The 13563-nt window shown below is 36.3% G+C and overlaps 2 protein-coding genes across 6 annotated transcripts in view; both read left to right on the plus strand.

Annotated features, from left to right (window-relative positions):
- Window positions 1-13563, plus strand: part of LOC134824178 (uncharacterized) — an 85067-nt gene that overhangs the window by 42137 nt on the left and 29367 nt on the right. The gene's annotated exons all lie outside the window — the stretch shown is intronic.
- LOC134824171 (solute carrier family 4 member 11-like) overlaps window positions 1-13563 on the plus strand; it is a 54922-nt gene that overhangs the window by 31090 nt on the left and 10269 nt on the right. For all 5 annotated transcript variants that reach the window (XM_063835917.1, XM_063835915.1, XM_063835919.1 and 2 more), the window contains 2 exons: window positions 2903-3026; window positions 5130-5237. In XM_063835917.1, the coding sequence (XP_063691987.1) occupies window positions 2903-3026; window positions 5130-5237 (232 nt within the window). The remainder of the gene's footprint in view (window positions 1-2902; window positions 3027-5129; window positions 5238-13563) is intronic.

Below are 13563 nucleotides of genomic sequence, written 5' to 3' on the forward strand. Positions count from 1 at the left end.
CTTATGTGATTGTGGCCCAGGCCTCAGTGTTCGTACTTCGCTGGTTCGCTCACTAGTAGTCGGTGACTAATCACAACGTTTTTTAAATAAATACGCAAAAACCTGTTAAAAAAACGTAAAAACGCTCCAATTCAAAAAAACGTAAAACATGACGTATTTCACAACCCTGGTAATTATGGGAGCTGTAAATGGGGAGAGACTAGTAAGTGAGAGAGAGAGTATGCGAGAGGGACAATAAGTTAGTCACTTTAATATGACATTTGCAGCACAAACCCATCAATTAAACCACTTACCACCGGCCACTTTTTTTTAAATTTTCGCTTTGGCTTCGGAAAAACCAGTCCCATAACTTTTACCGTTTTCTCGATTAAACCATTTGGAAATTTCCCACACAGACAGTCAGACAGATAGACACACATTTTGGGATTATTAGTATTGATATTTATATAATAAATGTATCATCTTGCTTTTTATATAGTAAGATGGATCATTAAAACATCATACCAGTATGATAACTACAGATTACTTTCGACACTGCAAAACTTTATAAACATTTGACTATCTTGAATAATATTTCCGTTGTTCGAGAATAAGGAAAAATGAACTTCATTAGGTATCTATTAAGAAATACCTCAATGCATGCTATTGCCCCTATTTAACAGTGACAGTGAAATGTGGTCGAAGGCCGGGTTGAACTATTAACCGGGTTGAACTAATAACCGGGTTGAACTATTAACCGGGTTGAACTATTAACCGGGTTGAACTATTAACCGGGTTGAACTATTAACCGGGTTGAACTATTAACCGGGTTGAACTATTAACCGGGTTGAACTATTAACCGGACGGGTTGAACTATTAACCGGACGAGGTATGGTCTTATTCCAAGTAAAGTAAAGCTTATGAAACAAAAAAAGCGTCAATTCATAGATTGTATCATATATGCATGCAAAAAGAGTTAGGTTTAACAAAGTTCTTAGCATAAGAACCTCTTAATATATGAATCCTAATATACCAATCTTAGTAGTTGTGTTATGAAGTTTTAAGGAAAACTATTGCTATTTATAAGGAAACCAGCTGTGTTCCGTAATATATATAATTGTCAACTTGTTACAATTTAAATGCTTCTCTGAGTCTTATAGTCTGGACTAAAACTCTCAGACTTTAATATTTTCCTCCTTTTCATGCCAGTTACCAGCAATGCCATTTAATAAGAAATTATGGCAGACAATTTTCCGATACATTAGTGCAATTATTCTACTGATAGTGCAAGAACTTCACTAATTCCACCTTCAAGTTTGAATTAAAACGACCACAATTCTCCAAACTCATCGTATATATACGACAAAACGTCACAAATTACGAGTGACCACGCACGTTTGGGCTTTTGAGATAAAAATAAAAAAGCATTATCAACCTAACTCCATCATCATGCCATACTTAAACCTCAATAGAATCGGATCGTCCACATTAAAAGTCTTGACATAACTCCGTCAATCCGCTAGAGCTATAATTCAGCGAATTTACTGAATTTACTGAATTTACAGAATCATCCAGAAATCATGTTTGAGGTTCAAATAATAAGCCACAATCCTGTAAAGAGTACACTCTGGATAAAATGATTAAATAGATATCTAATTATTATATTTTAGATTAAGAGAGCCTTTTTGCCAACCTAAATACCGAGGCAAAATGCCAATAGAAACTTTGAACCCCAACTAATTTTAGGTTTGCACTGTATAACAGTTGCAAAGATTTATAAAAGATCATGCCAAATGAAAATTCTATTACGATCGGAATCTAAGATGTCTAAGCTAGATTTTAAAATGTTTGGAATCCTGAGCCCTATCTCTATTAATTAAAGAGCGACCTGTCAAATTTCGATGCTAAAATCACTAATTTTATCGTTAAGATATGAAAAATTATTTCAAAAAATATGTGCCGACTTCTCATAAGTTAAGTTATCAGTTTTAATTTTAAAGTAAACTTGGTGGCAAATCCAAACTATTTTGAATCGATTGAATGATAATCAAAACGATGCTATAATACTTTTAATACAGTATTATGAAATATAACTTATATTATGAAAACATTGAGCTTCGTTTCACTTTAATCGCCAAAAAATAGACTTCAAGTGACCACGTTGATAATAGCTGGATATTTTAAAAACACAAAGGGAAATAAATGGCGATACTTTTTTAGGATTTTATGTTCGGAGTAATATGCCGTATAAAGTTAATTTAAGAAATATATCAGCCTATCACGTACAAGTATCAAGTAGTATCACGTACAAATATATTATCGGACAAAGAATGCCAGACTGGGAGTTAAAGTTATACGGTACTCCCTTCTCTCACCAAAAAAAGCATCAGCTGCTGCACGCCTATGACTACTCATTCACAGTGAGATCTGTAAGATTCTGGAATGTTCTCCCCCAAATTGTCAATGCTTGAGCTTCAAAACATTTCTTGGAAACTACCTAGACGCCCTTCCTGACAAGCTCAGTGCAGAAAATTCTAACTTGATAATCGATTGGTGCAGTCAATGAGGTGGTCCGCAGATTGCGTAATCACCGTGAAGAGGCCTACTTCTAAACCTCTCGATAGTTTCAATAGGTAGAAAAGACGAAGACAAATTGGACTATTGAAAGGGTGGACCTGCAGGACAATATACATATTACATAAGAGACCAGTTTTAGGGGGCCATACCTAAATATTTATAAAATATAAATGGGCTATTATGGAATATTATGGGCACTTACACAATTGTCCATAATCTATATCATTGTCTTCACATGTGGACGTTCATTTGGCCACTGACCACCTCGCATATTATTGACGCTTCATAATAAGATGTGACATTTATCTACAATTAAACATAATATCTAACTACCGTGGTATTTCAGGTGTAGCAGCAATGAGGTCACAGAGAATCACGTGGTTATGTGTTTGCTCCACAACACTATTAACCTGGGTCCCGGAGCAGAGGAGATCCATTTTATCGCCCTGGTGTTGAGCCCTCTTAAAGAGGTAAGTGTTTAAGGGGGCCGGGGGGGCCTCCATCAAATTATCTCGAAATCTTTTTGATGGAGACCCCCCCCCCCCCCCTCCCCGCGGCCCCCTTAAACGATTTTTCGTAGGGTCAGGAGTTTTTTGTTGGATTTTATTTCGCACCATGGTGAGTGGTCACCAGGAAAAACACGAAGTAAGGTTAAGGCAAGAAATTATAAGGTGTACAACTTTTAAGACAGAATTCTTATACTCTTAGATCTTATATATAAGCCTTGACTTCAAAAGCCCAAGAACCTATAAAAGTATAAAGACGTAAATTAAAAATTTCCAGGGTTAGTATTCTTGTCCTTTCTTTGTGTGGAAAAAGAAATATCAACTTCAAAATTAGACATATCAAAACGAGACATATGGTAAAACACTTGACACTTGTATAAAGTTAAACTTTACTTCAAAAGCGTAAAAACATACAAAGTAGTAAGCAAATTTACACTACTTACGTGATGAGACTGGGATAATTAGTGAACAATTAGTGAACAATTAGTGAACAATTAGTGAACATTAGTTTATTAAGCTTTCTTAATGGCTGCGTGGAGGGTCGTGGTAATATATATATATGTAGTATATGTGAATATATCGTGTAAATATGACTTCATAATTTGACCAATAAGGCTTTTGAGTGGGAGGAGCCTGAAAATCTCATAAAAGCTATCTTTTCGGCAAGGATAGTCTGAAACCTGGATAGTGGATAACGCGTAAAATTTTAGGTCTGTTATATAACGAAAATGTAGTTATTTAAAATCAACGTTGTGGACCAGCCCTCTTTTCCAGATATCAGCGTACAGTAGTCAAATAAAATTACAAACACACTTGGTACTTCATGGTATTCGAGTTGGCAATCTCCCAGGGCCCAGCTTGTATGAAATGAATGCGGACATCTTGGACACCGCCATGTTTTGTCTCAAAATGTTGCAAGGAAATGTGGCTTGATCACGATTAATATTAATAACTAAATAATGAGCTAAGGCCGGTGCCATAAAATATTTGGTTTAACCCGGTTTGTGAGCCCAACATGGTATTTTTATATTGCCTAGAGGTCGAACCGAACAAAATTACGCGTGCTTTCTTGAGAATAACCTGAGACGAATAACCTGATCACAAAACAATTGCTGTTATTGACAATACGTCTTATATATAATGCCACAACGTATTCTCAAAAGCAGCACTAAATAACGACTCCATTCTCCAATCTCCGCGTGCCACGTTCATTACAAAAATTTGCATACGCAATTTAAAATAACCACAACAACGTAAGTTTGGCCCAACGTGGATCCTGGAGCAACCACTGATCAGTTAGATAATTCAATTGCTCTTTAAAACCTAAATTTTGTACTAAAATAATGGCATACGCGGATGCCATCTTCATACTCCAGAGCGTTATAGTGTTACGCAGTAGCATAGATGTGTTGATTGCAGCCTTTTCCGGGTCGTACAATAGTTTGTTTTCGACAGAACTGCGACATTCCTGCGATGAAAAAACTTCTACAGAACTGCGAAAGTGCTTTGACAGAACAGCGACAGTCCTGTGTGCGACAGTTCTGATGATATAACTACGACAGAATTGAGACAAAATTGAGACAATACAAAATTCCAATACAAAATATTATAAGAAATAACATAAGTTTGCTAACAAATAAATTGCTGAAATTTAAACTGGTATTAAAATATAGCTGTTATCGGATGAACAATTTACAGCACACTTCAAATAAGCCGGCTGGAAGCAATATAGCGTGTCTCCGCTTTTGGTTGAACTCGTCAGAATTGAGGATAGTTCCACTAATGCTGTATGGAATGCTTTGATACTAAATCGAGTTAAATGGGTCATTAGTCATTAAAATTTAAAGTCACTTAGTTACGCATGTTGTGTCCATAATCCATATTTAATATTAGGCACGTATGAGAGAAATTTGTATATCAGCGTCTGAAGGGCTTATAGGCCTTCGGAAAAGAGAATGACGGTAACATTTTTGTGGTACAAATTTTGTCTCAGTCAGTCACAGCTAGACATTTGATATGAGTCTACACTATATTCCTCAGATTATTACATAACTGAATCCTTTACAGAAAAAGATCAAGTGTGCAATCGAAGTTTCTCGAACATATTCGACTCTGCTGGCAGATGTCAAATTGCGGCAACAACTCAAGGGGGCAACTAATCCGACCGAATTCGCCGTAAGTTTACTTCAATATATTGCTATGTTTATAAACTATATAATTGGAAACAATCTGTTATTTAACAACATTTTTATTTCACGAGGTGCTCACTGACGTAGCTTATAATATATCTTTACTCACATATTTAGTATACTAGTTTAGAATAGGTTTTAATCGAAGTCTTTAAGTTTACAATAGTCTTAAAATTATCGAATCGAGCTTAATAGATTCGATATTGATTTTACATTCTTGAATAAATTTAGCTGTTTTTTCAAGAATGCGAAATTAACCAAATGGTTTTAAACAATTGCTAAACAATTACAAAATAAGCAATTTCAATCTAAAGATCGGTCACTATAGTTATGCAACAGATTTCTCGAATGACAGAAATGTCATTTACAAAGTTACACTCAAGAATTACTATGTGATAGGCATACGATGAAGATCATTGGTTAGCACCGAGTACTGTTTCAGTGCTTCCGGTTATTGCTCCTCAATTAATCAGTCAATCAATCGGACAGAAATAATATGAAATATTCATGTGTTGTGTTTGATCAATGAAGTGCCTTGAGTGAAAATTGCTCCGCAGATCAATTAAATCATAGGTCATTAAGGATAATTGTGACTGATAACATATGCATTCGACATTACCTATCTAAACAATTTGTGACATGCCAATTTAGCGGTACGACAATCGTATGTGTGTGCAAATTGTCAACGATTCAATTTAGATCTAATCATCGCTATATTATGTTCTGAACATTTTTGATATGTCAGAATCTACGCATTAAAACGGCTGACGCACAACTAAGAACCTGTCAATTTTACCTAGTTAACTAATTAACATGCTAGCTTGGGAAATCCAATCAGCTCCGACAACTAAGAACCTCTGGAGATACTTTAAACATTCAGTGTCCAATGATTTCACAGCTGTGCTGGTTCATCCCCCCCCCCCCCCTCCCCATCAGCTTTAGTCTTGACAGAGTCTTGACAGATACCCATGTATGTCCTGGGAGCTAATACACAATTTATGGCGCATTAAGTTATCTTAAATAATTTATACACCATACTCCATACTATTAACGCAGCACAATAACAACTTTATGTTGGGCAATTACGCACCCAAAATTTTGAGTCGCTTTTGGCCGCAGAATTGATCAAATGCATTATATTTTGAACTAAACCAACATTATCTTTGATAGTTAAGCATGATTTCCATAATCCTATAATATCAGGCTATAGAAATTTATCACGTACTGAGGCTTATAGGTTCAAAAGAATACGGAAACAATTTTGTGACAAATTTTGCCATCATCACTCAGTTTCGCATAATTTCAATAACATACTTCCTTCAAAAAAAGACTCAATGAGTTTCTCAACATATTGATTTGGCAGTGTCAAATTTTCAGAACAACGAGAATCGCCGAGTTTACCTTAAGTTTTGCATAAATATTGATTGGGAAACCTTTAAAAAAATTTTATTCGGGGCCAAATTTAAAATCCCGCAAATTTTGAATATTTATAAATTTTTTAAAGGCCCTAAGTTTACAAATTCGTCAAAATTAAACGATCGAAATGCGATTCGATATGTTACTTCTGAAAATTTCATGTTAAGAATTGAAAATTAACCATGAAACACTATTGACATTACATAAAGCTATTTTTGAAGCGAGTCCAAGTTTGCAAATATTCTCGAATGAGATATGGGAATGTCATTTACGATATTGAACGACCAAGAATTACAGTTAGGATAGATATTGAGCTGGTTTAGAAGATGTTGTTAGGCTTCCTTTCTCTAATTAATTGTAATTCAATCAAAAATATTGAATATATCATGTTTGGGTCCAAGAATCGATCGAAAATTGCTCGCAGCAAATTCCAAATATAGGTCATGTAGTTTTGTGACTCATAACTACCCATTTTTATCCAAACATTGTAAACATTGCAATTTAGCGGTTCATGGGGCAAACTAATATGCCGCTTTTTATTTTACAATAGTAAAGCACCACAAAGCCTGGTATTTACCTGTTAACTAATTTGCTAGTTGGGAATTGGACAAAAATCTGGCAGCCCTCGGGCACTGATTTCACAGCTTGGGTTCTAATGTAAAGGTCTATCAGGCACAACGACAAGCGCTCCCTAATTACAAAATACAATCTTAATTACAATCATAATGAACTTAATTATAATCTTAATGCACTTGCACGAATTAATTAAGTTCATTGTCTAATGTCTATTAAATTTCAATGTCTTGGCGTTCGTTCAGACTGTTCACGGACTGTTCGCATGTGAGTGTGACCATTGACAGGTGGTAAAAATGCAAATGGTCGCAAACTTGAGTCTTGACAGAAACTGCGGTATGCCCTCTATAGTCTATACAAGGTACCGGGTAAGTTTAACAGCTTCAATTGGATTTTGGAGTCTACCACCTGCAATTAAAATAAGTTAATTTAATAAATTAAATTAAATACTGATCTTATACACAGCATCCTGTCAAGGCAAATCCATTCTCAAAAAGATATGTAACGACAAGTTACTCGATATAGGAAACAAAAACTGATTAAATAAACAGCTTCAATGGATATAACCTTAAATACCGGGTTACGTACATTGCTAAACACAACTAACCAATGATTCTTGCTGCTACAACGAGCCCCAAAGACCAAATATTTAGATTCAGTTTAATAAGGAACCCGATAAGATTATATACGCATATGAACCAGATGTAGCCAAAATGATACTGGGACTAACAATATCAATATCATCATGACACAAACAAAAACACAAACACAAACACAAACACAGACACAGACACAGACACAAACACAAACACAAACACAGACACAGACACAGACACAGACACAGACACAGACACAGACACAAACACAGACACAGACACAGACACAGACACAGACACAGACACAGACACAGACACAGACACAGACACAAACACAGACACAAACACAAACACAGACACAAACACAAACACAGACACAGACACAGACACAGACACAAACACAGACACAGACACAGACACAGACACAGACACAGACACAGACACAAACACAGACACAAACACGAACACAAACACACACACACACACACACACACACACACACACACACACACACACACACACACACACACAAATTATCGTGCTGCCTCAACATGACCTAAACAAGGGCATTGGGGTGGCGAATCATCTATCAAGGCTTGTTTTAGGACCAGTACGCCTCGAGCTCGGGTCGGTATAGTGCTCACTGCAACACCACTTAGCGTTTGTAACAGTAAAAATATACAGAAGACAATTGTACATTGTATGATGCCGTTCCTGCAAAAAATTTATCAAATTTTAAGCACTAATTCGGGCGGCTGCTGAGCAGAAAAATGAAATAGGAATAGCAATAAGAAAGGTAGAATATTTATTTTAACTTGTTATTAACCTACTCCACATCTCAACGCTTCTTTAAAAAGATAATTAACGGACTGCCCGGAATTTTTTTGCGAAACAGGGTGTTTTAGACGACATTTGGCACTAAAGAAAATTGTAGGACAGCAATAAACTGGGATTGAAAAGAATCAAGTACTCACGTAAATTTGGTAACTTCACAACAGCAATCTGCATTCTCCAATCAGAATTTACGACTTACTCAGGCCTCATCGTCTTAAGATTTTTACATTTCCTACGGTCTAGGGGACACTATTGACTATTTATAGAAGTCTTCTAGAATGTTTGCTTGGATTTTATGACAGATTTTATGACAGATATTTACTTTATGACAGATATTTACTATAATCCACAGTTCAAATCTTTGACTGACTGCAGTCAGAAACACAGCCCAGTTACCAGGCGACCATGGGGACTAGGGGGCTTATATTTTTTCTGGGGTTCGATTTTTTCCGGGGGGGCTGCCGCCCCCCTAGCCCCCCCCCCCCCCCCCCCCTGTCTACGTGCCTGCCGATACGATGGTGTTCCCGCCCACTCGTACATCAATCATCATAGTCATAATTATATCGACTTCGCTCACGGACCTCAACTGCTATCTCAGAATCTACCAGACGATAAGACGATTAGAACCCCCCAACGGCGAAATTATAACTACCGAGCATTACATGTATGTCGACGTCTGTGTTATCTCCGGTAATTTTCTTGACTAATGGTTTAACCACAATAGTAATTTAAATTAGGAGACCAATACAACTGCCCACTTTAATAATAAATTAGCAGCTCCCTACAGAACCCTCACTCCATATTCATCCCTCTCCAACAATGAGTCGTTTAGTCGTTAATGTGTTGCATGACCTGATTATGATCTGGATCAATAATGATATTGATAACTACCACACCGAATGCTATGATCATAATCAGAAGTACAAGCTCAGGAACCCCAATACGATTTTGATCGTGATAGGAGTATCAACAAGGACTTTTAGTGACGAGCAGGCCGACAAATTAGAGGTCGTTTTGCGATGATCGTATCGTGTCAGCTAACCTTTGAGAGGATAGATAAGGACAGAGCGATTTTCTGAACGTCCAACAACAAAATAAATACTGGCTGACAACAAAAACAAATACTGGCATATCTATAAATACTGGCACCAGCACCTACTAATAGTAAGATGAACTAGAGGTTGATCGTTTAACGGTTTACGGAATAATTTCTGCGTCAACTGTCGAGTGTCGACACTAATGATAGATCAGTTTAATATTTGGATTATATCAGCGCGTGCATGAGTTGGGCCTGTTAAAATCGGTCGTGTTATTAACAGTCAATAAGCATTATAATGCTTGTTGACTTTTCCAAGGTATTTGATCTAGTTGACAGCGAGATACTTCTTCAGAAGCTGGAACACTATGGTGTAAGGGCGCCTCAGCCTGTCTTGGTTCGAGTCATATCTAACAATTAACGGAGACGATAATATGTTCACGTCAACAGTTGCAATTCAGAAGAAATGGGGTTGGCACATGGAGTTCCTCGAGGGTCCATTCTTGGTCCAATATTGTTAATTATTTACATTAACGACCTTCCAAACGTCAGTGATACAGCCCAATATGAACATCATCATTAAGTGTTTTATATACTCAATACTGTTATGTAAAAACGTGGGTAAAAAACAACGGTTTCAAACTTAATGTAGGCAAAACTAGATGTATAATATTCACTAACAGATCACCGGAGGATACATAAATACCAGTATAGAAGGACAACTATTAATGGAAAGTGAACATCAACAGTTTTTAGGCGTCATAATTGGCTCAAAACTTAGTTGGAGTCTACGCAACGAACAGCTTAAATCAAAATATCTATAAATTCTGGTATAATGCCAAAACTTAAAAGTTCCATTCCTACAACAAAAGATGCGTACTTAATAAGATATTTGAAAATAGGCATACAAATATTTAGACATGAAGTTAATAAGAGAATTATTCTCGGCTAAATGTTCATATTGCTGACGCAAGTTAAAAAGATAAACTACAGGTCTAAGAATCGATCTGACCTGTCAATATGTTCAATATATAAGAATCCATTGATTTATAATGCACCGCTAGTATTTTTAAAAGAGTTTCGCTGCAAGTTACAAAAAACCCGAGCCTGACAGTGCGTGAACAAAAATGGAAGCTAGTTCCTAATCAGACTCTATTAAATACAAAGGATAAACTTTAATTTAGTTATATATATATAGGACGCATTGAACATGGAAGTGTATAGGGGACTTGCCTCGCCAGGGCTAAAATAATGATGAACCTTCCCGTAATAGAACCGTTAAACATACGGATCTGCAAACTACTTAGGTTCGTAAAATGATCAACTGAATGTCATAATAGACTTAATAAATCAAAATATGATTATACTCAAACTTGATCTATTATTATCGACTTCTGTTTGAGGCACTAAATCTTTACGCTAATTGCTAACGCTATTCGCCTACTTATAATAAAATAATTATAAAATAGGCATCACAAATATTTCTACGACAAAGAAAAATGTAACATAAAAGCTATCTTCGACAATTATTTTATGCTAAATACGGTTCATAATTATAAACAGATAATAAAAGATATATAACAGGTCTAAGAATGCGAGTCTTATAGCTCAAAAGTTAGTGTAATTAAATATTATAAGAATCCGATTAAGCATTTATATTTTGCAGTCGCCGTGGTTTTTTAATATTTCGCTGCCACACCTAGCTTATCTAAAAAAATCCCTGTGGCCTGTACAGTGCGTGCTAACAAAATACTTGGATTTCTACCGACCTGATAGTATACCTATATAGATTACTATATATAAGTTTTATCTTAAAAGTGGTGTTATTAAACTTTAATTTATTATTATATATATATATTAGGACGCAATGAAACTATCGGACCACGATGTATGGGGACTTGCCACCCCATGGCAGCATTAAAATATATCGACTCTGTTACACCGTTTCCTGTTAATATAAAACTCCGTTACAAAATGAACTGGGATCTGGCAATACTACACCTTAGTTCGATAAAATATGATAAAGTAATGTATAACTAGACTTAAGTAAAAGTCTGAAAGAATATAGAAAACAAAATATATACTGCTAGAAAGCTTGATAATAATAAACTGCCAAAGAATAGTTAACGTGATATAAAACTGTTCCGAAACGATCAAAGGGAGAAGTGAATAGATCACGGACGAGGTAACATGCATATATAATAATAAATTAAAGTAATGATATATATATTATTATAACATATTATCTATAGTAATAATCTCAAGATGTGTGTTCGTTTGTTCGTTCGCGTGTTATTTCCTTACGGCTTAATCAAGAAAACGGTAAGAGTTACGGGCTGGTTTTTTCCGGTATAGTGCCGAGAAAACTCTGACGAATGTTTTTTAAATCAGTCGGTGGTTTAAAGTGGTTTAATTGATCATTTTGTGACCCAAAATAATAGGCGGATTTATACTTTTTCATTTCAACTGCGATAGTAAAGTCTCGGCCGTTGGCACGGGTTACACTAGTATCTTACTATATATAAATCGAGACGATATATATGGATCCGCACAATTTTACTGACACCACGGCATCAACTTTAACGCGACTTTCCGCAAAAACCGTAAAAGATATACAACTGAAACTTTTTTGACTGGGTCAAATGCTTTAATGGCCTCCAATTCAGCATGAAAAATAAAAAATTGGCCAAGGAATAGGAGTTTTAGAGCCTAAAATTTGGACCCCAAGTGGTGTCAAAAACGCGAATTGAATAGGTAATAATTATTTTAGTCTCTTCAGTCTTGACACCATTTTAGGGTTATACGGGTTCCTGCTAGTTAATATAATCGCGGGTTTACTACGACATGAAGAAGAAGTGTTGATATAGCGTTGATTTTTTGAATTTGTTGGCTATTTACCATGCTGCTATTAACTTGATTTTACTTTTCGTAACCTTAAATGTTGGTTCTTTCTGTCCCAAAAGTATGCCATCTCCGAGAAGTAATAGTTGGTATTTGGCATCGCCACTGGCAAAGTACTGGTCAATGAAGTCCAAACATGTTTAAACTTTTTAAAACTGGGAACTGGTCACTCAGGCAGACGATTTAGAACACAAATCAATGATTTTTCAGATTCGCTGGTGTATTTCAAAGCCTGACATTATCTATCATCATATGTCTGAATATTAGTTATGGGGAGTTCATCATGTGCATATAATAAAATTCCACCTCCAACCTTAACTTCTCTATCAATGTAGGACTTAAGCCATGTCTCCGCTAATGTGACTAATGGAACCCGAACAGTGTGGTCCTTGGCTTTTTCCTATCTCAATTGGTGTTCAATAAGCTTATAAGGATTGAGAGGCTTTTCATCTGGAGATACCATGGATTTAAGCTAATCCAACAATTACACGCATACATTTATGAGCCCTTCATAGTGACTAGTGAGCCCGTCCTATCCAGTGGCGTAACGTTACCCTCTCTCTCTCTCTCTCTCTCTCTCTCTCTCTCTCTCTCTCTCTCTCTCTCTCTCTCTCTCTCTCTCTCTCTCTCTCTCTCTCTCTCTCTCTCCCCCTCTCTCTCTCTCTCTCTCTCTCTCTCTCTCTCTCTCTCTCTCTCTCTCTCTCTCTCTCTCTCTCTCCCCCTCTCTCTCTCTCTCTCTCTCTCTCTCTCTCTCTCTCTCTCTCTCTCTCTCTCTCTCTCTCTCTCTCTCTCTCTCTCTCTCTCGTATGCAAAGTTTGCAGATCAGCGCAGAATATCCCGACAAAACTCAATGTGCAGTCATAAGCACTTATAATTAGTTTTAAGGTACATTCCATACCCACCCACATCGTGAATATGGATGTTGAACTACCGATTGGGTCTTTACTCTTTAAGTC

Source organism: Bolinopsis microptera, chromosome 12 (genome assembly GCF_026151205.1).
Source record: "Bolinopsis microptera isolate Bmic1 chromosome 12, MBARI_Bmic_1.0, whole genome shotgun sequence".
Classification (NCBI taxonomy): Eukaryota; Metazoa; Ctenophora; class Tentaculata; order Lobata; family Bolinopsidae; genus Bolinopsis; species Bolinopsis microptera.